Source organism: Danio rerio, chromosome 6, assembly GCF_049306965.1.
Source record: "Danio rerio strain Tuebingen ecotype United States chromosome 6, GRCz12tu, whole genome shotgun sequence".
NCBI classification, from domain to species: Eukaryota; Metazoa; Chordata; class Actinopteri; order Cypriniformes; family Danionidae; genus Danio; species Danio rerio.
Window position 1 is genome coordinate 34,816,041 of NC_133181.1, and position 27,594 is coordinate 34,843,634.

General features: G+C 35.9%; 2 protein-coding genes and 1 long non-coding RNA gene across 63 annotated transcripts in view; 2 read left to right on the forward strand and 1 right to left on the reverse strand.

Annotated features, from left to right (window-relative positions):
• Window positions 1–1,922: 1,922 nt before the first annotated feature.
• Window positions 1,923–20,794, reverse strand: atg4c (autophagy related 4C, cysteine peptidase). Of its 12 annotated transcripts, none has more exons than XM_073952795.1 (12): window positions 19,811–20,669; window positions 15,741–15,866; window positions 15,520–15,603; window positions 15,131–15,361; window positions 11,206–11,530; window positions 11,013–11,083; window positions 8,193–8,359; window positions 8,007–8,085; window positions 5,725–5,801; window positions 5,026–5,145; window positions 3,411–3,584; window positions 1,923–3,317 (listed from the first exon to the last, which is right to left on the reverse strand). In XM_073952795.1, the coding sequence occupies exons 2-11, from the start codon at window positions 15,814–15,816 to the stop codon at window positions 3,423–3,425; spliced, it is 1,392 nt and encodes a 463-aa protein (XP_073808896.1). In that variant the 5' UTR covers window positions 15,817–15,866; window positions 19,811–20,669; the 3' UTR covers window positions 1,923–3,317; window positions 3,411–3,422.
• A 493-nt stretch (window positions 20,795–21,287) lies between these two features.
• Window positions 21,288–25,094, forward strand: LOC141386308 (uncharacterized). The gene is made up of 2 exons (XR_012408045.1): window positions 21,288–22,219; window positions 23,689–25,094. It is a non-coding gene; the product is annotated as an uncharacterized lncRNA (long non-coding RNA).
• A 2,384-nt stretch (window positions 25,095–27,478) lies between these two features.
• dock7 (dedicator of cytokinesis 7) overlaps window positions 27,479–27,594 on the forward strand; it is a 78,642-nt gene continuing 78,526 nt past the window's right edge. For all 50 annotated transcript variants that reach the window (XR_012408025.1, XR_012408026.1, XR_012408027.1 and 47 more), the window contains exon 1: window positions 27,479–27,583. Coding sequence is in view for 35 of the 50 variants with exons in the window: in XM_021477170.2 (XP_021332845.1) it covers window positions 27,546–27,583 (38 nt within the window). In the remaining 15 variants the exon portion in view is untranslated. The remainder of the gene's footprint in view (window positions 27,584–27,594) is intronic.

The following is a 27,594-nucleotide window of genomic DNA, read 5'->3' on the forward strand; positions in this document are numbered from 1 at the left end:
TTATTCTCTTCATCTATCCATCCATTCCCTCATTTCATTCATTTGTTTATTCAGTCTAGTTTATCTGTTCTAACCATAAGTCATCCATCCTCCCATATGTCCATTTCTCCATCAAATGTTCTATCTATCTATCTATCTATCTATCTATCTATCTATCTATCTATCTATCTATCTATCTATCTATCTATCTATCTATCTATCTATCTATCTATCTATCTATCCATCCATCCATCCATCCATCCATCCATCCATCCATCTATCTGCCTGCCTGTCTGCCTGCCCTTTTTCATCCATTTTACATTAACTGTTTATTCTGTTCATTCATCCATCGTTTCATTCATTCATTAGTCCATTTGTTTATCTGTTCTATCCATAAGACATCATTTTTTCATTTTATTCATCAATCATAAATTGTTCTATTGATTATTGACTCACCATTCATTCCCTCTGTCCATTTCTACATCAGCTGTTTATTCTTTATCCATCTAGCCATCCTTTTTTCATTCTATTCATCTCTTTATTTATCATTATCCATTCATACTGTCCATCATTCATTCTGTCAATCATTGATTCATCCAACCATCAAGGCAAATATTGTTTGCTCAGTCTTTTATCCATCTTATATTTATCTAGATACTCATCCATAATCAGTAGTTCATTCTATCCATCCATCTCCTCCATTTGATTTGCATCCATTTATCTTTCTATCCATCTGTCCATCCATCCAACTGCAAGCATGCATTCTGTTTGTCACCTCAAATCAGATGTACTTTGTGTCAGTGTCTTCATTCCTTTTAAAGACGAAAAACTTTCCCCAACACCAAGTCTGTGTAATTAAGTGTAAATATAGCTAATGTCTGTCTATTTCCATCTGAAGTGAATGAAAGTTTGTGTCCTAATGTTGCTTGGCCTTCCCCAAGAGCTGGTCTTAGAAATGACATTAAGAAATAAAAAAACACTGAACTGATTGTTGATGGTCAGTTCAAAATGGATGTTTGTGCCGTTTCTTCATTACAGCCTGCAGCAAAAAACATATGTCATATCCGTTCTTGTCAAAACGCATATCAAAAAGAGCGAGAAGAGAGAAAACTTTATTCAATTCCAAATTGCCTGCAGAACGAAGCCTCTCATAGAGTTCCGCTTCTTTCATCTGTGGAATTCGCTCGCCGGAGCAGATTAGATTTGAAGGAATCTGCCGGACTCAATGCCTCTATTGGCAGCTGTGCTAGAACAGAGTGATACGCTGCTGGGATACAACATTTCCCTCTTGGAGAACATGACTCATTAATCAAATATTCATACAGGGAGCATCATAAATAAGACTAGAACACAAAGTCTCCTCAAAACCGTCATGCCTTCCAGCACAAGCCCCCTTTCATGTAACACTGACAGAAAGGCTGGCATGTTGCTTCACCCCTTAATGTCACAAACTTCCTTTCCTCAATGCCTCGTTTCCTAAATTCAGCCCAGCATGAATTTACTGATCACAGACACTGGAAAACACTGAGACGATAGGCGTATTGTGCTTCGCTGCTTCAGTCTTCACGACATCCAGTGCTGAGACAGGCGAGGATTTATTCTGCTTGGTCTCACAGAAGGGTAACTTGTTCCCCTAACCGGACCCCATAATTGAAGGTTATGACCTTATTAATATAAGAATTTGTATTTAACATGAAAATAGCACAAGCATTGCTCAAACGGAACAGAAACAGGAATTGACCATGGCAACATTGAGCCCAACACAAAGATATTTTCTTTCTCCCAGAAAAATGGCGTAATCGCCAGATACAGATTTGTTCCATTTGGCGAAATGCATGTCATGTACATTTGCTGGGAAAGATGAGTTAATAGATCGAAAATAGCTCAATAACACATTTGTGCTGGTCATTAAAGGATGCAAGATCAAGTACAAACTAAAAGTGTTGTTTTTAGTCATGTTAGCTTTATTGTACATTTCTGAATCGACAGTTATTAAACTGAAATATTCATTGTGCAACAGAAGTATGACACTGAAATACATCGCGGTAATTTGCAAACACTTAAAACTGGCAAACGGTGAAATTAATTAACAAACACAAAATGATTGTGGTTATTCACTTCACTGGCGTTCTGTTCAATGCTCAGTACTTTGGTTCAAAAGTGTTTCTATACAAATAAGCAAGATATTATTTGCAGTACAATACAGTCACATTGACAATGTTATTAAATAGATGCCTATTAATTAAATAAGGCATAGTTTAATAATAAATTACTCCATTCATCCTAATTTATGATTTCCATTACACCATAAAAAAATAAAGTAAGCTCCAAAAAAACTAAAAAGATCTCTGCAGTTTTGAAACTATTGTTTCACATATCGGCATTATACGAGTAATGTTGTTAACTGACATTAATTGACACGGCAACCTCTGAACATTATAGAATACTAAATGTGCTTTACACAGGTGAGTGGGCTTGACAAACCACCAACAGAAAACACACCCATCTCTCACTAACCAACACTTGCACCAGTCTTGCACTTTCTTACAATCACTCCATATCTCTAAAAAATGCTTTTTCGAAGGTGAGTGGGTTTCATAAACCACCTGAAGAAACAGTTTTGTTTCTATTAAAAAGCACACGCATCCTTTCTAAGCCAAGCACTTAATTCTCTGAGCATTAACAGTACCTGTGTATAATTAGCACTTATTTTTTGTATTGCTTCTTCTTGTTGAATCGCTGAATGCCCTCTCAATTGTAAGTCACTTTGAACAAAAGCATCTGCTAAATGACTAAATGTAATTGTAAATTAACTTATGTAATATCAAACAGTTTCTGGACAAATCAATGCTCAATTCTTAAAATTTTTCATAAAAATATGGTAGAAGCAGCTTTTTAATGTCCACTGCTAAATATCATTTAAAAATGAATTAGGTTCTGATTTAGTTATATGCTATACAGTGTTTTCTACTCACTTATAAAGGCACGTTATACCTTCAGTTAATGTAACATAAAACATACCAAAATAAAATGTAAATTCTGTGATTTCATTTATGTGTTTCAAAAATGAGACTATACATTTGATTTTTAGTTTAAAAAATAGTTATCTACATGTACCTAACAACATAAAGAACTCCTTGTTAAAAAAATAAACATATTGACCCCCGGTATCTATTAGAGTAAATGAACATGCTGAAATGTTTGCAGGGTAATTTCCGTGTTCAACTTTGCTTGCAAGATCCAGAGGTGTTCGCATCAGTATCAGTGTTCAGTTAAATGGTCTAAAATCTGTGATTCTAGAGCAGGCACTGCTTGTAGATTTTTGTAAAATGTCCTTTCTAAAAAAAAAAAAAAAAACATGAGAACAGGAGTCTAATAGTTTAGACCCATGCAGTTCTGATTTATGGTGTATCACTTGCTTTTTTGGTTACCAGTTTTAAGCATTAAAGCAGCACAAAGTCTCCTGATGTTGTGCCTGCTTTCCTTGCGTCCCTGATGAAAGGCCATTCTCGCTTTTCTACAGCAATCGAAAGTTCATAATCCTTCCCATGGCCTTTCATTATGGTGAATGCAGGGTACTTCTCTTTCGACGAGGGTTGCAGAATCTGGCACAATAATAAACACAGTTCAACTTGAGATTTTTCTAAATTAAAAAGGCAGATAGCAGATTCTGTTATAACACACAATATCTGCCCCTCACTGTGTATGCTCTGCTGGAAACAGAAGTCCCAGATCTTAAGTTACATAGATAAATGCTGCCACCTGCTGACAAATGTAAATAACTGACATTTACAGCTAAAGGGTTGATTTTTTGTGTTTTATCTTAACCCTTTTCTTTAAGCTATATTAAAATAAAATAGTTTTTTTTAAGTATAATTCGTTCCTGTATTGAAATAGATTAAAGAATAAATAAATTAGTGTAAAGCTGAATTTTTAGCAGTCATGACTTCATTCAGTCATGACTGATTCTTTATTTGATGAACATATTTTTAAAAATATATAATATATAAACATATACATAAAAATGGATTCTTAATAATGTATAAATATTTAATATAAAAATATCTAAATTAATACTTAGTCTTCAGTCTTTGAATTCTTCCTTTGTTGGACATATTTAAAATATACAGTATAATATATAATTAATACATAATATAGACCATGGGTGCCCAAACATTTCATATAAAGGGCCAAAAACCAAATATCATTATGAGCTGGGGGTCGAAGGTAAATATACCATACTAATAAATATACCAACTATATTACATTAAAGTTGCCAGGGGTAATTTCCAAATTTATTTAATAATATTTAAAAATCAATAAAAAAAACATTACTAATTATATTACCTAATGCAGTATAACTTTTAAAATCATAAATTATTGCAATAAAAAAATAACAGTGGAGTTGAATATGCTAGTCAAGCAGAACCTGCCATTGCCTTGATTTGATCACCAAAGTCTCTGCATTGTCCTCTATCCACCAGGTGTGTACATTTAAACTAAATCTGATTTATTTACAGTATTTAATTTAAAGATTTAATTCTAATGTATGGCAGGTCAAATCGAAGGTTACTGGGGGTCAACTTTGGGCACTAGTTTGAGCATCTCTGATATAGACTCTTAATAATATATCATATATAGACCATTTCAATGTGGTGATGTCATTGGCCTATAAACATTTCCTGCTTGTTATCAAACTATTTCATCACTGTAAAAATAGGTAATTCAATCATAACTTAATGTTAAAACAGCTATCATAACATTATTTATCAATATGTGAAGCTTTCTGGTTTCTCAGAAGCAATAAAAAAGAACAAATAGCAGAAATAACAGAAAAACCATTGTTTTTGTTTACATCCCTCAAAATAGTCTATATTAATACTTAGTCGCCTTAATTAAGGTGTCTTTACACTTTACAATAAAGTCCTCACAATATAATGCATTCATGTTCTTATTTTTGTCTTATTCTGACAAATTTTTGATGTAAAACAAATCGGCTTATCAAAACAATATTAATGTTAAAACATTTTGCTGAAGTTTTCTCACCTTTGACAGTTCATTGGCAATTTTTTCAAAGTGTTCAACACTTTTTGAGTAGAATCCAATCGTACAGCTCGGGTCCATTTTACTGAAAGACATTTTCTTTGGTGATGGGCAATGAAACGACTTTGAAGATGGAAACAAAAAGATAAGATATCAATTGAAATGAGTCACACAAAGCCACCTGTTTCCCATGTTTGTGAAATCACAGTGATCCATATGCACATCAGAAGCATAACCTATAAATTTTCATCCATAATGTCCATCTAAACAGTAATAGGTGTGTTAAACCGATCAGCCAGTGCGGTTCCGAATGATCGATGTGCGTTCATGTGAAACGTTCAAATTGCAGAAATAAAAGATTCCACTTTTTGACACATTTTTTGACAAATGTTGAATTCTGCCCGAGATCTGAAAGGCTTGGACAGCTGAGCTAAAAGTATGGCCTAATATTTCTGCCTTTCGCCAAGCCACTTTCCACAGCGCACAAAAAAAAACGTAAAAATAAGTTATGATGCTGAAATATAAAATCGCCGAAGCTATATAAAACACGTTGGAGCTGATACAAAGTACAGAGCGATGTGTAAATCTCTTGTGTTCGATAATTGAGTGTGGAGGTCTACTTTCAGATTCATACCCTTAAGTACAGAAACTATTAAATTCACATCACTGTGCGCCGGTCAGCTTTTTGTAATTCCACATTACCTGCAGAGGGAAATCGCTTGTGCTGACATCCACAAAAGACTGACAGTAATGAGGATCCATGTAAATCAAGCTGTCATCTGCAAGGACAAAACAAAAGACAAGTTATTCAAAAAACACAGTGATTATTATAATGCATATCCTTGGCCAATTTCTATGCAGAGCAGCTCAAAGTCACCCACCTCGGTTAGGTTTCAAACAATCAAACATGAGATTTTTTTATTTTTTAAGGTGGGGGGTTCTTCCTAAATTCGAATGTATTAAACGCCGCATAATCGAATCTGGTTGCACAAGCACATCCTTTATGCCTCAAAGGGGGCTGTCATTTAATTTTGCTGTGGAGAAATTACTTTTACAAACACGCAATTATATTAGATCATTTGCATATGATGAATGCGGACGACCTCTTGGAGATGGCAGGGAGAATGTATTGCTTGTCATTTAGACATCATCGCAGAGTGCATTTCAAATTGCTAAAATGTAAATGCATAAATATTGACTACCAACATATACAACTGAAGGTTTCCAGTGGCTACTGAAGGTGATGGAGATTGGGCTACTCTGGGTAACTCTGAAATCCATGCAAGCTGCTTATGGGAATGCAGAAATCCTGCTATTACATGATAAATGGTGTAGCGTTTTTGAAGGGTGCGGTAAAAACAAATTAAGCTTCTCTGATGGTGTTGGCCTTCTCTTTACATGCATTCATTTACTTTCTCTCTTATAAACTAGCTACAATAGCTATGTTTTGAGCCACTTATTTTTGCGCATTTTGGAAGATTGCATAAATATGCTTATTTAGTAAACGTTTAGATGCGCATACATTTATTTACAAAATATGCATAAAAAGACTTATCTGAGATTTAACTGAGTAGGATAAACTTTCTATTCAATAAGGAAAAAAGGGCATGAACTAAATTAGCAATATCCCATGAGTAGCAGTGCGATATGGCTGTATAGGCTGCAGGATGAGTATCTTAAGGCTGATTTATACTTCTGCGTCAAACACTGGCGTATGCTACGGCGCTGACGCATAGCCCTTCGCCGTGGCCGTCACTGACGTGCACCTCTCAAAAAATGTAACTACACGTCGCAACAATGCGAAGCGCAAGCTCTGTGATTGGTCGGCTTGGTAGCGCTGACAAGTCGGGGCGGGACCGAGAGCCGCGCGAAAGGCGCGAACCCAATGTAGCGATTGTTTACAAGTGTGGAGTCCCGTGAAGGAGCTCCGGATGGAAAGTTTTGTTTTGTGTTTACCTCACAGTTAAAGTTGCTGCACGTCCGCCGGTTCCTGCCTCAAAACGAGTTTGAGCCACTTGTACATCCCAGAAGTGTTTAGGAAAAGCAAAAAAGCAGCGAAGAAACTCGACACAGAGGAGCATTAACACCTCACTGCCAACTAGCGTTTCGGAAGTGTTAATGCAGACCAACAGAGACAGTGCGCAGAAGTATAAATGCACAGCCACGCGCGTTGCATGCGGCGTGGGTTATGCCGGTTACTTGACGCAGAAGTATAAATCAGGCTTTAGTGCCCCACCAGTGACAATATATGGCCATATCACACTGCTTAGTGTGATATTGCATTTATACAACAGTGCAATGGCATAATTGTGTATATACAAATGAAACTCAAATATCCTTTTCTACAAGCAACTACTTTCTTCCGTCATTCATTCGCAGCTGACGGTCAAAACAACAGAAATCGTTGCTACTTCACCAACGTCACTTTAGAGCTAGTATTTGAATGATTCTTTAGTGTAATCTCTAAAATCATGACAAAACAGGTGATTTTGCTGACATTTTAAGATTATAAGACTGAACAGCATGAAATACCATCAGTTTTTTCTTCCCAAGCGGTCTCTGTCACCATCTTGTGGCAGTAAACCATCAATTTCTTTGCTCCGCATGCTGATGGCCACCATTGCATTGAATCACCGAAATTATAAATATGTTTAAATAGGCACTATCTTTATGAATAAACTGCATTCTTGCCTAAAAAAGCCTGAAAAGTACATTATGTTGTCCAACAGCTGCAATATTTCTTAAACTGTATCAATTTTATTCGACTGCTTGCGACTCTATGTGGGCAGAGTCCTACACAAGCGTGCATGAGTACTTTTACAGAATATCGCACAGCTATCAGCCAATCAGATACAAGAACCAGACAAAACTACTGTCGAAACTTTATTCACATATCTTTTATGCAATATTCCAGTTTTGCATACAAGTCTAATTCACATCTTTTTATAGAATCCTAGCTTTTGATTTTTGACTAAAAGACTAACCTTGAAATCCAACAAAATAGTAAGCCTGTTTCGGTTTTCCACCAATGATGCCGATACAGTACTCTAAGCTTAAAATGCTCTGTAAAAACAAGAAAAAGAGCTGTTAAGATAAGAATATTGCCACATCTTTAGCAAATATTGCTCCTTTTTCTCCATTGGGTAAAATGCTGCTTTTCAAAGCCTCACCTTGACAAAGTTTAAGTATTCTGGGTTGATCTTCTCTCCACCCAGTCTCACAGGAATGAGGATAACAACAGCTCTACTATCAGGTGAAGCTCCAGAATCGAGTCCCTGAGGATCACTGTGGCTTTCTGTCCGCGTTGAATGGCTATCAATAACATCAGCACTGTACACTGCAGACAATCAATAACAAGAGGTCAACAACATGGCCTTTGTCTGCTCTGCTCTCTCTGTCAAGTGAGATAAATCCAGCTGTTGGTAAATTTAATTGCACTGGTAGCCTTACAATAGATGATTCAGCTGTAATGGTGATATTTGCAGAGCTTTTCAATGGTATTTAGATACACTAGTACTTAAACATTTAGGCATGATAAATTTTAGTATCACTGTGCCAGTCTCTGCATAAGCTGAAAGTATTTATTCTTATTTAAGAACATCATTTATCAAAAAAAAAATAAGTTTTTTAAATGTGTCTTTATGGTCAATTTTGATCAATTAATGCTTCCTATAAATGCATTTGGCTGAATAAATGTGTTAATGTCTTTAATTAAACTGACCCCATACTTTTATACAGTGCTGTTGTTCATATAAATATATTGTTGACACTCCTTTAAAGACTTTTTTCCTTTAAAGAGAAAAATATAAAAACTATACATATAGTTTGGTCCAAAATTACGTTTGTAAATTTGTATTAAAAAAAAAAAAAACATTACAATGTGGTTTAAATACTTATATTTTTAAAATGTCAGTATAACAAATGTTTCTATACCTAACAACTTAAGAACAAGCATAATTTTATAGCATTGCAACACATTTTAAATGTAAATGTATAAGTTAAAATAATAAATACATTATTATTTTACATAACTTTTTTCCTAAATTCTTTTATATATATATTTAATTAGAACAGTACAGAATATGGATTTTGTTTGATTGAAAAAAAAAAAACTTTATTTAACCCATATTTTAATACTTTTGTGTTCTTAAAAGTTAAAAGCATAAATAAAATCACTTTTGTACATAAGCTCAGAATATCCTCGAGCCTGGGGCTCCCTCCCATTTAAAGGGTGAGAGGGGAGTTTGAGCAAAGGTAAGTCTCGAGACCTCCCCTGCTTGTTTTGGTTAATGAGTTAGGAATTGTTATTTGAGATAGCTGACTAAGAGTTTGTCTATGATGTTACTGTGGATTTGTCAATTTACTTATATTGCATGTCTTTGGACGATGGGAAGAACAGGGGAACCTGTGGAAAACCCAAGCAAGCATGGGGAGAACATGCAGACACCACACAGAATCACCGACTGGCCTAGTAAACAGTGCTAACCAGGGCTTGACATTAACTTTTTTGATCACCAGCCAGTGTGCCTAGTAGTTTTCTAGCATTACTAACCACTCGCCATTTTCACTAGCCACAGTTTCTTGATTCAGGCTTTGTGGAATGTCCACATGCCTCCTTACTTTCTGTGTATGTTGTGTAAGAACTTGCTCTGTAAGCATGAGCACATGGGTCATGGTTTTATAGTGTTGTTTTACAATTAGTTTTCAGTTCACATGGCTTTTCAGAGCTCAAAGGATTTACCAAATTTATCCCTGACTGCATTAAAAACAAATAAATATTTTTTTCTTAGCCACAAATTTTAAATAATGTCAAAACAAGCTAAATATAGCTGTATGCTATACTTTTTACTTAACTAAACATTTCTTTAAAAAAACAAAAACAGTTGACACCAGTTAACTAAACATAAATGGGAAGTTAATGTCCTATATCCTGGTTAAATAATGGTTAAATCAAAAACAACCAGTGCTGCTTAAAAAAAGACCAATCTGGAGCTCTTGAAAGCAGCAGGCCTGTGGGTGCATGAACATGACTTTTTGTCTAGTCTATTTGAAAAAGATCCAATCACACCAGTTGCGTTTCCTGGCACGGTTGTTTCAAGCAAGGAAACGGGAGCGCGCACATGTTTTAAACAGTCGCGCACATCACATCAGCTGTTGCTGCGAGTGATTATCCTCTCATTCGGTATTCAACCGGCTTTCTTTTGCCCACACGAACAAAATTATATTCGTCAGTCATGCTGCTTCTAGATTCTAAGACCGCATTTGCACGAATATCGGGCCATCCTTATTGTCAAACACTGCTTTTAAGAAAACTACAATTTAAAATTCATTTTCAACCAGCCAAAGTGGCTAGTGGAGGTGGCTGTCTAACCCGCTACAGCTAAAATCTACCCACATTTGGCGTTAATATAAAGCCCTGGTGCTAACCACTGAGCCGCCATGCCACCCTATCTGGAAAAGGAAGGAGGAGTAAGGGTAGAAGGGGGGATTCTTCAAGACGAAGATGACTGAGGTGAGAAACTCTGGTTGTTTATAGTAAGTTAGGATTCATCTGATTGGTGCATAATGTGTGATCCTCTTAGAAATTAGTTTATAAATAAACCGTACAAAGCTGCATTTTGGAGATAAATATGTAAAATTTCCTTTCAAATTAAAACTTATTAGAATTTTTCTTTAAAAGGAGAGTTCATCCAAATATTTAAATATATATTTTTTTTTCTCCCCAAGTGGTTTTAAATCTAACGAGTTTCTTTATTCTGTTGAAAGAAGATTAAAGGTTGAAAGAAGATATTTTGAAGAAAACTGAAAACCATTGACTTCTATAGTAAAAAAAGCAAAAACTATTGAAGTCAATGGTTACAGGTTTTCCAGCTTTTTTCAAAAATATTTAAAAAGGTGAAGGATGAGAGTTGTAAGTGAACTATCTCTTTAATATTGCAAATCAGTAAATCATATTTGCATTTCTGCAAAAGTGTTTAAATTGTCCATACCTGTGCAGTCCTGTGCTACATAAACACGAATGCCTTTCAGCATTGCATCAACTGCCTCATCAACAGCTTTTCTGAAAAAAGAAAAAGAGATACGGCTTAATTAACATTTATCATAATGGGCAATGGGTGACATAAAAGCCTTATAAAAAAAAGAAAAAATAGCAATATATAAATAATATTTTCCAGTAATTACCTCAGTATGTGTGCTACCACTGCTGGGCCATACCAATCTCCTGCCTGTTTTCCGGAAGTCATTCCTAGCTCCACTAATTTGTAGATGCCCAGCTGTGCTGAGGGTCCATCCCCAAACCAGGATACAATGGTACGATGATATGTCTCTTTCAGGTAAGAGTCGGCCTCCTCAGCTTCTCCTTGAACAGGACAGAGAGGCTGAGAGGCTTGTGCTCGTTCCCCCTGAATGGAAGCCTCTAATGTGGCCACGAGTCTCCGAGCGGCACTGCTGGTCCACGTCTCTGTATCCAAGGGCTCCAGGGACAATGCTTCTGACCACTTCCAGTCTGATGACACACAATTTTTAAAACAATAATAATAATAAAAATAAGTAATATACATACAGTGCAAAATATATACAATTTAAATCTTAATTTGTCTTCACTGTTTAAAATGTGTTAATAAATAGCCGTTCTCTTAATCATCATCTTTTTTTTTGTCATTTACCACATAAATCATAACCATATGGTTCACTTGATCAAAAAGTCTTTCAGAAGTCCTGTAAGTTTGTCCTAGATATTTCTGACAGACATTTCCAAATTTGACTTTTAAATAGATAGTGCCTTTATGAACAAAAGTCCAATTATTAAATTCAGCGTAGTCAGTATTTCACTTTTACTACATTTTATTCTCACAAACAGAGTGGGTGTCTGAAACGGTGGAGGTGGAAGTGCTGAGGGTCATAAAGGTGCTGCTCCTGGCCATTAGGTAATGACCTTGCTGAGTGTCAAGGCCTGTAATTGGCCAATAAGTATATTTTATTAGCCATTAACCCCTTTTTATAGACAGATATTTCTATAATGACATATTTCATTAAAGGTGTGGGCTCTGAATGACACATCAATGTTGTTTTTTGAATGAAGGCATTAAACTGGAAAATGTCGCGGCCTGTTCACCATATTACACAAAAGTGCCCTCCGTCAATCATAGCAGAGCTAATTCATTAGTGTGACAACCTCTGACACTGAAATACCCGACCCCTGAAATGAAACATTAATACAGAATTTTATTATGTAAATGAGGACATGAAAAGGTTTAAAACTTTGGCTAATTACTTTTAAGCAACAGAACATCTTTGGACATCAATCAGCTATTATGTGAAAAAAAATAGTTATGATTATATATCTAAATATATACAGCTAACTTCACCTCTAATAACACCATAATCTATATAGACTTAAAAAATAATTACAATTGTACATCACTTTTTTATATTCACTGCCGATCCAAAATTTGTAATAATTGTTATTTTTTTAATCAAAGAAGCCATAAATCAATGGTGTCGAACTTTAGTTTTAGCTTTAAGTTTAGCTCCAACCACCTCCAACTCACACCTGCTTAATAGTCTCTAGGGCTGTTTCTCATTATGCGTTCTTTAACAATCTTGTGTCCTCGTGTAACGTCATCATCAGCTGCCAAAGTTTAGTTCCAATACTCAAGACCAAAAGAACAGAGGGCGCGTGAAACTTCTCGGATGTATTCTGATATCGAGAATGCATGAATGCAGACTTGAGCACCGTACTCCCTCCAGAAGTCCCAGAAGTCAAAGCGACTGGAGGTGGGAAGCGCAGCATTTAATATAGATTTCATAATTCAGAGATATAACTTATTTGTATTTATTTTATTGTGCAACGTATATTTGTAAAGTCTTTAAGCATAGTACATATTGTGAAACGGAGGACAACAATAAATCGTTGTATGAATGCTGTAATGTTTAAATAATTTTTGGTTAAAGATGCGTGATAGTCATGTGACCATCAGGAGGAACGCAGCATCTCATATCTCACAGGACGTGCTCTCTGTTCTAGCGGTCTCCTCAGTTCCTTCTTCCGATGTGACCTGGCAAGACCGGTCTCAACAAAAACGCAAGTCCGCAGCCAAGTTGTCAACACCTTGATAAGTTGGATCAGGTGTTTGATTAGGGTTGGAGCAAAACTGTACAAAGCTGCGGCCCTCCAGGAATTAAGTATGAGACCTATAATAATAATCATAATAATTTTTTTATATAACACCTTTAAAACTTATTTCTTAATGCACTTAACACAAAAAAGATACAAATATAAAAACAGTTTAGAGTAACAGTAAAATTGTAACATTCAAAATATAACAATAAAAATCGATAAAACATATAAATATCTAGAAACGTAAAATAACCTCACAAATAGACGAGTGTAAAGTAGTGAGTTTTCAAGGATGATTTAAACAATCTAAAAGATTCAGCATGTCTAATGTCATAGGGGAGAGAGTTCCAGAACCTCAGAGCTAGGGAAGAGAAAGCCTGGTTACCCATAGAATGCAGACGAGTGGAGGGGACTGTTAAAAGACCAGAGTAACAGAGGTCACGTGAAGTGGAGTACCGTGTTAAAAGTTCAGACATATAATGTGTAGCTAGACCATGCAGGGCCTTGTATGTGAGCATGAGAATTTTAAAATCGATATGGAATTTGACTGGTAATCAATGGAGTGATTCCAAAACCTGAGTAATGTGATCTCTGATTTTGTTCTCCGTCAGAATTTTGCCAGCTGAGTTTTGAACGTATTGTAGTTTATTGATGTTACTTTTGGAAACGCCTGCTAATAAGGCATTGCAGTCGTACAGGCGGGAAAAAAAAATGTTTTAATCAGTTTTTCTGCTTCAAAAAAGGACAGCATGGGGTGGATTCTTGAAATGTTTTTGAAATGAAAAAATGAAGTCCAATATTACCACCAAGTTCTTAAGTTTGGCCTGAACCTCCATGAAGGAGCCATCCGGGTTAATTTTAAGAGGTTTAGTTTTATGTAGTTGGTTGGAAGAACAAATAACCATAACCTCTGTCGTGTTAGTGTTCAGGCACAGAACTTTTTGAGACATCTATCTTTTATCTCCAAAATACAGTGTTCCAAGTGTGTAACAGCTGAAAGATTGCCAGGTTTGGAGTGAACGTATGTCTAAGTGTCATCAGCATAAAGGTGGTACTTCAGACCTAGGGAGTCCAGGAGATGACCAAGTGATAAAATATACTTGGAAAAAGAGTAGGGGGCATCCTTGAGGGATGCCAAATTTGCCAGAGCCTGTGTTAGATTTAGGTCCTCCCTTGTCGATAAACTGCGAGCGGTTACAAAGGAATGATGCAAACCACTTAAGAGCGTGATACCAAAGACTGTTTTCATTTGTGAAAGCAATATGGAGTGATCCACAGTGTCAAAGGCTGCGCTAAGAACAAGGAGGATCATAAGTGATAGGCAGCCAGTGTCTACAGCAAGAAGCAATGATTTGTGAAAATAAATCATTCATAAATCATTTGTATATATACACAAACACTATAATACAATATATACACTAAAAATACTAGTTTTAAGCATTAAAATGCTGCATAAAAACAAGTGATAAAAGGTTTTATGGAGTAAATCAGATCTTTCTGTGGAACACTAAAATACTAATATAATACTAAAATACTAATATAATAATAATACTAATATAAATCTTTCTACTGAGCCAATAATTTGTCAGCAAGTTTTTAATAATTTAAAATAATTAAAAATGTACTTTGTATTCTTAGTTATTGTTTTACATTCTCTTAATACAAACACAAGCAAGAATAAGTATATAGTTTATTTTTACATTAATATATATTTTATGTTTATTGAAGATAGAACATTATTTTACTCATATTACTTTTTTTTCCATTTTATTACAAAAAAAAAAAAAATTACTTGCATGCAGTATGCTTTCTACGGTTGTGTGTATAAATAAAATGTCAATGTAATTTAAGAATATCACCAAAATGTAATATCTCTCCTTTAACTAATTTATTATTAGATATTTTTTATTATATTCTCCCCATAAGCTTCATTGAAAAAGTGGGCATCCCTCCATCCCAACTTATTCACTGTTGGCCTGATCTCACCTCTACCCAAGATGTGAAGCAAGAGTGCCTGTGCCAATATCATCTGCCCCGCTCGGAGTGTACAACCCCAGCCACAGTCTGAAGTGAAGCTGGAGCCCGGAAGAGCAGGAAACTCTTCTCGATAGGTCAGCCAAACTCGAGAGGTGAAATCCTTTCGAAATTCATCAACATTGCCTGTGACAACATCGTCATCTAATGCCTCAGCTGTGCTCTCAGTAGGGTTTTCATCATCTGAGGAAACAGATAGATTATTTTAGGATAAACCAGATACCAGCTATTTAATTAAAAAGGAAACAGACAGAAATATACTAAATTAAAAATGACCATAAGCTCAAAAACCTATGACTAGTTATGAAATTGGTGTAAATATTAACTGTAAAACAACTTACCCACAACCTTGAAGTGGTAGCATTTTCCCAACAAGAATACAGGAGAATTACGGCTAAAAGCAGTTTTTGACTTTAGAGCCCAGCCTTGAAAAAATTCAAGATTAACGTTAGTCACGTGCACATTGCGTGTCATGATTTTGTGACTTTAAAAGACGATGAAAGATGAAAGGACTACTAGCATTATAACATCTTAGTAACACGTGAGATATGTTATTACATACTGTATTTCACACTGTGCCATGCTGACATGAATTTGGACTTCAGTGTCTCCACCTCGTCGGTCCCTTTAGTCTCCATTTTTTCAGCCACGGAGCAAAACCCATCACAGCACGTAACAGACTAAGTTTCTACAAGAAGTTTTCAATACGAGCCAAACATGTTATATCGCATACAGAAAGATCTTATTTACTCACATATGAAAAAATATATGAAAATTAGAAAGTTAAATAGAAAAACAACAGCATTAAAGCACTGGGAAACTAACGTTAACTTTAAAAATAGTTCATAAGACTGGTGGCTAGCATGCTAGTTAGTAAGCTTGTAAGTAAGCTTAAACATTTAAAAAAACGTTACAAGTAACCGCAGCGTAAATGCAAACTTTAATTTTTAAAAGTCTATCTAAAATATTATTAAATGTACAACAACTTTATGCTATACCTGCTTACATGTCTTGTTATACTGAAGAACCCACTGCAGCTATTTCTGTTTACATTTTGAGGAAGTGGCGATCTCGTTCGGTCTCGCGGTATTTCCCATTCTCCCTTCAGACCTATGCTTCAGACGCGTACTTTTGAATGTAGATATTTCAAAGGCCTGGTTAAAAAACCTTTGGTCGACACATGTTGGTGCTTATTACGGGTTTGTAACAATACTAAAAGAAGCTTGTGGTATGTGGTCATGTGGCTTCTGGGCCGGTGTGAGTAAAAAATAAGGAGTATCAGAATTATTTGATTATAAAATAGCCTTATCATATTTAATGACCCTCTGCTGTATTTCTGTTACTGGTCATTTTTAAGTAAAAAAAAAAAATCAGTTGCTACAGTGAGAAGCTGAGGAGACTAAACATCACCAAAAAGAATGTGGACAACGCAGTGGTTTTAGGGAATTAAAAGAGAGTACAAGAATTTGGTGACCAAAAAAAAGAAAAAAAAAAGAAAAAAACAATCTTATTACATTTGATGGCTCTGCTGTTATGCACATATATAAGTTAATATTATAGTTTATATATATATATATATATATATATATATATATATATATATATATATATATAATATTAATTGTATATAACCGTGTGTGTGTGTGTGTGTGTGTGTATATATATATATATATATATATATATATATATATATATATATATATATATATATATATATATATATATATATATATATATATATAGGCTATATATATATATATATAGGCTATATATATATATATATATATATATATATATTAAAAACTAAGGCCCTTCAAATTATATGTTGGTTCCCAATTGATTTCGTTATATAATATATATTTTGGCAGAATTAAAAAGTTTGAGCACATATTCCAGTATGAAGTCACAGCACTGACCGCAAGCACGTCCGAGCGTCTGCGTTTCTTTACAAGTGAAGTGGCGCATTCCTGTGAAGTGGGCGATGCCGAGAAGCTCAGCAAAAACAATGTCTGCCGATCCATTCGTAGGGTTGTTATTGCGCTTCAGAGATAGATAAACAGTTTCATTGCATTCCCTGGTGGTCATCTATCCACTCAGGCTATAAAAGAGGGCTTCTCATAAATAGCTGGTATGGTATGATGGATTAATACACTGGGGTAATATAATTTCAGAAAAGTTTTTTTTTTTTTCAAATTTCAATATTAGCAGCCAATGATTATCAACGTACAACATTGTTCACAGTCAATGAAATGCGAATGTTGTTTGTCTGAAATCGCATCTAAATGTGACTTTAAAACAACTTTAGCACAATTTCCATGTTAAATAACCATTTTTAAATTCTGCTTTACTTAAATAGCAAAGTACGAATCAGATGTGTGAATTGAAAAGCAACTTTACCTCAATGATTAATGCACTAATACACCATCCGCTATTTTCTATGAGTTGTTGAAGTGATGTTGCATTTTCACTGTATTGTTGGTTTAAAATTTTTTTTTCTAATCTCATTTTTTTATATATCTAAAAATTAAGATTGGATCAAGTAAGAATATTGTTTTGTTTTCACCTTTAGAAGAAATAAGTTAAAATGAACAAAATGATCTGCTAGTGGGGTACATCATAAAAAATTATATTTTTGCTTTAAAATATAGATATTTGGACTAGAAACAAGACAAAAATTATTAGATTTTTTTTTCATAAATTGCATAAATAAGTAAATACAATACATTTTTTACTCCTCATTTTTAGACATCGCTGATGGACATCACAATGCTGAGCCGGCATCGCAATACTCCGCTCCGCCCCCATCACAGCAGCAACCCGCTCGTGAAAAATTCACACTTAGGCCCTGTTTACATCAATACGTCTTAGTTTTAAAATAGCATTTTAGAACAAAAAACGATCCACGTCCACACTGGCGTTTCATCTAGCATTTCTGAAAAGCCCTACTTCCACTATGGGACGATAACCGTTTTCAAGGTGTTCCGCGGTTTGGAAAAGTCAACATTTTAAAACCGTCAACATTTTCTGTAATACCATTCCTAAGGTATGTGTAGGATTTTTTATTTATTTCATATTTTATTTATTTTTATTTTATTTTTCAGAATTTTTCAGTTTTTAGGACAACAGTATCTCCAAAAGATATCCGCTGCTATTTTCACAGAGCTTTTTCTGTTTCTGTATGTGAACTTCCAAAGGACACGACACAAAGGCAGAAGTGCTTACAGTTCAATATTACTTATGTTCCGGAGAATTATAAAATACATAGCAAGCATGATTTGACAAAACACAGCTTCCAGAATCTCTCCCAGTTCAGTGCTGGATTCGGTTAAAATCTCCTCAACGATGGAGCAGCTCCAACAAGCAGAGGCTGTGAACTCTAAGCCACAACCTGTGTTTTTATTTGTTAAAATTGATTATGACATGCACAGTGTCTAGTATTAATGGTATGCTGTAGTAAAAATGTAAACAATGGGAAATGCTGTTTGGCACCGCTAACGATTAAGCTACAAATTCATATGTATCAGTCAAACTGCTGTAAACACACACACACTCACACACTCTTCACCAGTGCCTGCGTGTCTCTCTATCGGCAGCTTTTCATGCGTTCTACATCTCAGATAATGAACTCACAAAAGATATGGGAACGATTCATGTTACTTACACGTGCATATTCCGAATATATGTGAAAGACATCGTGTTACGCGTTGAGTTAAAAAAATATAGGAGAGCTCGCCTAACTCATGTAGCAGCAGAAAAATCAATCAAGGCTCACACAGGTCGCATCCCATGTCTTGTGCTTTATTCTTCTGTCAACAGTGTCACTTTTATATTACAGAAAATAACTTAATCCGAGCATCAGAGAAAAAGAAAAATCGGTCCTGTGCACATGTGCTTCTTACATACACACATCTCTCTTAAAGGAGCCGCACCCTATTTTCACTGGTTACAGACACTTGTCAGATTTTATTTTAGACTATATGAGTGTTTTTTATGTGTATTTTCCAAAGTTATGTGCATCATGACGTTTCCATCAATTGTTTTTATGCGCATCTCCAAAATGAGCATTAAAATAGGTGGGTGGAAACGTAAGGCTAAGGCGAGAAATACCGCTTCATCTTTTAAAAAGGGGAGGGGAATAAATTAACTACGTTTTTTCATAAGCTGTTTTAGATTCTGCAGTCCAGAATCAGGAGGTTTGTGTTGGTCGGGCATCTCAGCTGAGACCTGTCCACTATGGGTGACCCTACCGATAGCTGTGAAGTACCAGTGGCATAGCTCTCAGCATCACTGATGCACACAAGCCCTCACAGCACGGCAAGCTGCAGACCATGTGAGGGACCCTAACCTACCCTTACCCACCAGCCAACACTAACAACCACTAATGTGCCAAAAACCACTCAGAGGAGACCAACAACGCGCAGGACACTGCCTAAAAAAACTTGCTAAACACCTGCCAACATCCGGCAAATCATCCAAAAGAACCCAGGAGCTGAATATCACCAGCACTGACAATCAGTAAAACATTCAATGTGATGAAAACTTGAATGAAATGTCAAACTTGATGTATTGTAAACTTGTTCTAGAACTATATACAATATATACAATTATACAATATATACAATAAGTACATACGTGCCCTTGATCCTTCATCTGGCACTATAGATGACTCAGTGCCTGGGCTTCTTCCTTCTGGGCTCCTTGGGCTGCAGCTCTTTGCTGATGTTCACCATGATTTGAGGAGGGATGCTGGAACCGGACCTGCTCTCCTTGATGACCACACGTCCATCAGGCTGCACGGTCTCCAGCAGTACAGGCTGGTCCAGCTTCTCCCACAGCCGCTGCTTGATCTCCAGGGGGGGGGGGGGGATGCCGAGGGACGCCGCCCTCCCTATTCTGCCGCCCTAGACGCGGACATAATTGAGGGCGCGAGTGGTGATGGTAGTGTCGCAGACGGCGCCCTAGACACGGATATAACTGAGGGCGCGGGTGGTGAGGGTAGTGTCGCGGATGCAGCCCTAGACGCGGATATAACCGAGGGCGCGGGTGGTGAGGGTAGTGTCGCAAACGCCGCCCTAGACGCGGATATAACTGAGGGCGGGAGAGGTGAGGGTTGTGTCGGGGACGCCGCCCTCTGTATTCTGCCGCCCTAGGCGGCCGCCTAGGTTGCCTCTCTGGACGCGCCGGCCCTGTATGTTTGTACAGTGCAGTTTTTGTTAAATGGTATTAAATACTGAAAATATTTTAATAATTAGTAGGTATAATAATAGAGGGCCCATAAACCTAAATAAATAAATACTGTCCCCGTTTTTCTTTATTATAATATTGGAACCTGAAAATCATCAAAATTGTGGTCACTCTGGTCAGATATGGCGACAATAATAGTTATTTTTTAGAGGACAATAAATCTGCACTGCTATAAAAGCAGCATATTGACTAATCTAAAGTAGGCCTATATGTCCAACATAATAACGTGTGTTCGCTTTTGTAAGATACTTTACACATATTTTTTTAGGAATGTACATATGTTTTAAGATCATGCGCCAATAATAGTACACTAGGCCTAGTTGAATTATAAGGTTGGAATGATTTTATTAATTTATTTTATTAAACCAAATACTTGCAAAATGTGCAATCTGTTATTCTGTTGTATGAAAATCTGAAAGTATTCCTGTATAAAATGCATTTCTTTTCTCAAATATAATCTGTAGTACATTGAATAAGATTGTGTTCTTCTTACCAGATAAAGGTAGTTTTTATGGATTACATTATTGGAAATTGTTCAGACAATGGCAGTAAAATTATTCATAGTTTATTGATTCTTTTTATTTTATTTTATTTGTGGTAAATTATTTTGGGTATTTGTGCATAAATTAATCACTTGATAGAAGAATCGCAAATCTTTTGTGAGTTGTACCCCTTTAACCCAAAATATTTGCATAAAGTGAATTTTTATATAATTAATATCTTTATATTATTTATTTTTAATATTTACATTTCTTTTATTTAATATTTTGGTTTAATGTTATATTGAATGATGCTGATAACAATAACTGGACTTTATTTATAATAACAATCACATTTAAATACAGTTACAGCAAAAAAAAAAATAGAGACCAAAGGTTAAGAGATTCAGTTTCTCTGCATTTATGGGTTTGAGTAAAATGTTAATATGCATTTTATTCTATAAAGGTCTGATAACATTTCTTAAAAACGTCATAAATTAATGTCATTTAGACCATTTGTTTCTTCACAAAATGGCAACTCAGAAAAATTGTGACTTGGTAAATTGACTAAACTCCTGTAAAGCTAAAACATTAGTATTGTGTTGACTAAAATGAACAAGTCTGAAAACTTGACACCTTTTTGGTATTTTAAGCAAAAAAGTTTTAATGTAATTTCTATTTAAAAATAAATGTCAGCAGTCATTTACAAAATAAAACAAAAAGTAATGACTACCAGAGTAATTTACAATATCTAAAATAATTCATTGTTGGAAAACATTTCTAAAATTGAATAATATAAAACAATACATTTCACTAATCATCATCTACAGAGCATATGCAATATGAGTTAATGTACATAATTTCAGTTTCCTTGATTTTAACAATAACAATCACTTAAGCTAACTTTTTAAAGAAGTCGCCAAACCTGCATTTGCTCCAAAGCACAGCAAAACAGTCCAATTATTGTTCTTTTTTTTTGTCAAATAACTTTATAAAATGACAGGGATACTTTAAATTGAACAAAAGATGTAAAATATTTCCATGATTTGTTATCACAACATATTTTCTTTTGTCAAGTCAGCTAGATTCACTAAAGTAGTTGAGATAACACAATATTTTTAGTTTAGGTTGATTAAAATAATAGCATGGTGGTAACTCACTGATTTAACATAAACATATTAGTTGATTTAAATAATAGAAATAGTTTACTTGACTCCCGACTCTTCGTTTACCGTGCGCATGCTCCGGAGTCAACACAAGGCATTTGAACCACGGGAAGGCGCCATTTTCTCCCCTTCAGAGGCGAGCAAGTTTAATGGTAAGTCCTTTTAAAAATCAACGTTTTCATGGTCTAGGTTGTTTTAGTAATTTGAAGTATTGTCAAAGAAGTTAGCAGTTGTCGAAAATCGAACTTTATTATAATTTTGCCTCAAATTGTGGATGAAAAAGTCATTAACGGCCTCTGTCACCTGTTCCTTTGAGGCTATTTTAACTTATAACATTTTGAGACTGAACGACCGTTACATACACCATTTAATAAGCCTGTGAAGCATCCGATGTTGCTGAAAAATATATATATATAAATGTTATTTTAGTCTTGTTGACCGTTGCAACCTGCCGTTAAACGACACCACGCCGTCACACGAGATGACGCTCTTTCAGCCTCAACGCCCACCAAAAAAAGGGAGCAAACTTGAACCTGCAGACCTGTAACGTACAAAGGAGAAGGCAGGTCTCTTATCGTAAAGGCAACATAAAGGCTAGGATATAAATACATGGAGGAGAAAACTCCATGTATTTATCAATGTAAATGTGTGACTGTTCCTCTTTGTTCAGATTCAGTCACGCCATACGGTTCTGTCCAAACCAGCCGCGGGTCACGCTCACCGTAAACAAACAGTATAGCGAGCATGCGGAGAGATGGCGTCAGGTATTATAGCGTTAGCAGTAATGATCAATATGTGTCAAGTAGAGCTGCACAATTAATCGAAAAAAGATAGCGATCTCGATTCAACCCCTTAGACGATCTTAATTCAGCATTTATACGATTCTGCCAATCATATTTTCAAGTTCAGGAGAGAACAAAAGCCGGCTGCACGAGTCTTTTCATTGTTTCACATACATTGCTCAGCGACATGGACACCTCCAAATGATGTTCAAAGAGTCACATACTGTATTTATAAGGAACAATTCACCTAAAAAAATAATTTCTGTCTTTACGTAATGATGTAGACACGCGCGTGTAAGTTACTTTAGTTAACAGAGGCAGTGAATAACAGGTAATAAAATCGTAAAAATTGTAACAAAAAGTATCGGTATCATATCGAATTATAAAATTGTGGTATCGCCCATCCCTAATGAATTTCTTTGTATTGTATTGTTTTTGTAAATGTTTACTTGCTTCTTTTCACATTTAACAAAATAATGAACTGAAATCTTTTGGTGGTAATTTCTAAGTCAACTTTACATCATTAAACATTTTTTGCAATCATTTGCATTAATTCAATTCAGGATAACCAATAATAACTTTTAAGTAGTCACCTACTTTGATTCTTCCCCAGGGCCGTAAATATTACATGTTTTATGAAATAATCCATTAATTTCATTCATGTGATTTAGTGAAAGTAGAACCACCCATATCAAGACGTTAAAAATGTATTTTCAAAAAAAAATCTTTAAATTAAGGCAATTAATAAATATTTTACAAATAAATATTTAATTCTTAATGTCTGCAAGATTTTATTTTATTTATTTTTTTTATGTGTGTGTGTGTTATATATTTTCTAGAGAAAAGCTAACATTACCTGGCATTGGTCCATCTACAACTCCACATAAGCTGTAGTTTTGAAGATTCTTCCAGTCCTTCAGGTGACATCTTCTGTCTGAAGCATCAGGCCAATCTTTTGCAGTCCAGAATCAGGTGGTTTGTCTTGGTCGGGCATCTCAGCTGAGACCTGTCCACTATGGGTGACCCTACCGATAGCTGTGAAGTACCAGTGGCATAGCTCTCAGCATCACTGATGCACACAAGCCCTCACAGCACGGCAAGCTGCAGACCGTGTGAGGGACCCTAACCTACCCTAACCCACCAACCACTAATATGCCAAAAACCACTCAGAGGTGACCAACAACGTGCAAGAAAGCGCCTAGAAAACCTTGATAAACACCTGCCAACATCCAGCAAACCATCCAAAAGAACCCAACAACTCAAGAGCTGAATATCACCAGCACTGACAATCAGCAAAACATCCAGCAATGTGATGAAAACTTGAATGAAATGTCAAACTTGATGTATTGTAAACTTGTTCTAGAACTATATACAATAAGTACATACGTGCCCTTGATCCTTCATCTGGCACTATAGATGACTCAGTGCCTGGGCTTCTTCCTTCTGGGCTCCTTGGGCTGCGGCTCTTTGCTGATGTTCACCATGATTTGAGGAGGGATGCTGGAACCGGACCTGCTCTCCTTGATGACCACACGTCCATCAGGCTGCACGGTCTCCAGCAGTACAGGCTGGTCCAGCTTCTCCCACAGCCGCTGCTTGATCTCCAATCCCCACTGAAGGTTGTAACGGCCACGGCGTTTCTTCATGATGAAGTCCATCACACTGTGGTAGATATGCTGATATTCCTGCACACTCCGGCCGTGGATGAAAAGCGGCTCCTTCTGCGGACACTCACCCACCGAGGACACTGATGCTGCGGGACGGGGGACAGGAAGGACAGCTGCGTTCCTCAGGTGTTTCTCCTCCAGTAAAGTGTCAGACATGCAGCTGTCCGGACTGGCCACCGCTGCTCGCTCCTCAACGGAAGAGATGCACTCCAACAATAAGTCTCTCAGGTGTCCAGGAAGAGTCCTGGTCCTTCTTGAGCGCCGCAGCGTCATCGCGAACTCCAAAACAACTTTCCAAATAAGACAAACAGGTGAAACTCAGTCAACGGGAGATTTGTTCAGAGTTTTATAGCGCGATGATCAAGACTGATAACTTTATAGACAGTTGTTTGGATTTTTAAACCAACTCAAGTCGCCTAGGTGACAGAATGACGAGGGTCGTTTAAACGTTTTTAATTAGAGCAGCAAGAGCTGTATGTTTGTACAGTGCAGTGTTTGTTAAAAGGTATTAAATACTGAAAATATTTTAATAATTAGTAGGTATAATAATAAAGGGCCAATATACCTAAATAAATAAATACTGTCCTCGTTTTTCTTTATTTTAATATTGGAACTTTTGAACTTGAAAATCATTGTACGTTTCCACGTCAGAAATTTAGTCATGTTAGCAGAGGTGATGTGACCCAAAGGTGATGTTTATATAATTATGTTTTTAAGGAATTAAAGGGGGGGGGGGTCTATTTAACCAACTTTTTAAAGAAATTTCTTCTGCTCACCAAACCTGCAATTGATCCAAAGCACACAAAAAACATTTTATTATTATTTTATTATTATTATTATTATTATTATTATCATCAATATTTATTAACATTTGACTGTTTTGTTTTTTCAAGATTCTTTGATGATTAAAAAGATCCATACCAACATTTATTTGAAATAAAAAGCTATTCTAATATTGAATACATCTGTACATCTGAGAGAGTATCATTTTCAGGCTTTAAAAAAAAAAATTGTTTTTTGTTTTTACGCATTACTAAAAGTAGTAAAGCATACACAATGCATCTCATACCTGTACGATGCATGAGTGTGCAACATTGCAGGTGAGTCAGCTTGACAACAACCTGCAGGACACACTTCTCCTAAGGCACAATCCCAATTCTACCCCTTAGCCCTTCCCCTTGGGTGTCCCAATTCTCTTGCATGAAGGCGTAAGCAAATATGCAAATATAATATTTGCTTTCAACTTAAAATCTACCTGAAAAATGTATGTAATATTGATGAAAATATATTTTGAAGGAATTAACCTGGCCCATCATTGTATATTGTTTACTTGTTTACTCAAAGACAACATACATTATTTTCATACACAATTAAATGGGTAACCAGCAAAAAGATCTATTTTTTGCATAATTTACTCACTCTAAAGTGGTTCTAAATTTTATTTCTATATAGTCTGAAGAATGTTGGAAAAAATAGTATCTAACATACATAATAAAAACAGAAAAATAATATGGTTGCCAATATCTGTTTTTATCCAACAATCTCAGTTTATCTTCAATTGCCAGAATCAATTTTTTAATAATCAATGAAATAAGTGATAAATTGTCTTTTATTTAGTGATAAACATTTGCTTGTTGAGAGCAGTGTTAAGTAAGTTATTTCAAAAATAATTAATTACTTAATAATGCTTACTAAATATGTAATTAAAATTGCATTCTTTTAAAGTATGTCTGAAAGTTTTTTGAAAAAATTAAATAAAAAAAGTTAAATATCATGTGTACCAACATGTGAAACATTTCAATGACAATTGTTCCTATGTACAATAGATTGCTATTAATCCTAAACGTGTGTGCTTGTATATGCAATCATCCTAATAAATGCAACCTTCAGTTATTTACCTTTTTAGTTACAACTTTATTATTCTGCAAAATGTATATGTATAACAAAAAAAGGACTCTGGGGCATCACGGTGGTGTAGTGGGTATAACACGATCGCCTCACAGCAAGAAGGTCGCTGGTTCGAGCCTAGGCTTGTTCAGTTGGCATTTCTGTGTGGAGTTTGCATGTTCTCCCCGTGTTGGCGTGGGTTTCCTCCGGGTGCTCCAGTTTCTGCCACAGTCCAAAGACATGCGGTATAGGTGAATTGAATAGGCAAAATTGGCCGTAATGTATGTGTGTGAATGCAAGTGTATGGGTGTTTCCCAGTGATGGGTTGCAGTTGGAAGGTCATCCGCTGCATGAAACATATGCTGGATAAGTTGGCGGTTCGTTCCACTGTGGCGACCCCAGGTTAATAAAGGGACTAAGTTGAAAAGAAAATAAATGAATGAATGAACTGCTTAGAGGCTACCGTTGAGTATTATTTTTCAATAGCCTATCTAAGGCAAATACATATCTATCTAAGTACATAATGAGTAACAATTAGGCTACATCACCTAATGAGCAGTAAAATGCCTTTACTTGTTCAGTGGATATAGTAATTACAGTAATTACAGTAACTGGTTACTTTGTATCACACTACACCCAACACTGTTTGAATGTTCAATTAAATAATTCTCAAGCATCAAAAATTAACATCCACTTCAACAAATCATAATGTGGTTACACACAAATAGAGGTCTCGTTGTCTACAGATTACACGACCGGGGGAAGTGGGAAGGGATGCATTTCACACTTTTCGCTACACTGATAACTTCCTTTAAAACAGCCTTCTATTGTACACACAGGATATGACTCATAGGGAAAACTCCATCTCAAAAGAGTGTGCGTTTATGGTTCCAGTTTTACGGTACATTCTCCTCTCGCGTGCGTTTTCTTTTTTCCCAGTCATTTTTCTGCAAGCCCCGCCCCTGACCTTCTCACTGTTTATTATGGTTACTACGGCTTTATGAGTGATATCTCGACTATCCAATCACAGGCTTCTTTTGGGTGTCAAGAGGTGGGGTTTTGTCGAAATACGGCTGTGCGGGTGGGGAAGGAATATCGCGGCTGGAGCGCTGGAGTTACTCGAGCTCTCAGCGGCTACAGTCATGGCTGAGCGCCGCGCCTTTGCCCAGAAAATCAGCAGGTAAGGATGTT

Excerpts from the sequence above, each read along its gene's own strand:
- atg4c (XM_073952794.1), bottom strand. The coding sequence starts at position 15,816 with ATGGAGACTAAAGGGACCGACGAGGTGGAGACACTGAAGTCCAAATTC. Across the intron at positions 15,362-15,519 it reads CTACCACTTCAAGGTTGTGG|ATGATGAAAACCCTACTGAG; the intron begins GTAAGTTGTTTT and ends CTGTTTCCTCAG. Across the intron at positions 8,360-11,012 it reads TGTAGCACAGGACTGCACAG|TGTACAGTGCTGATGTTATT; the intron begins GTATGGACAATT and ends GATTGTCTGCAG.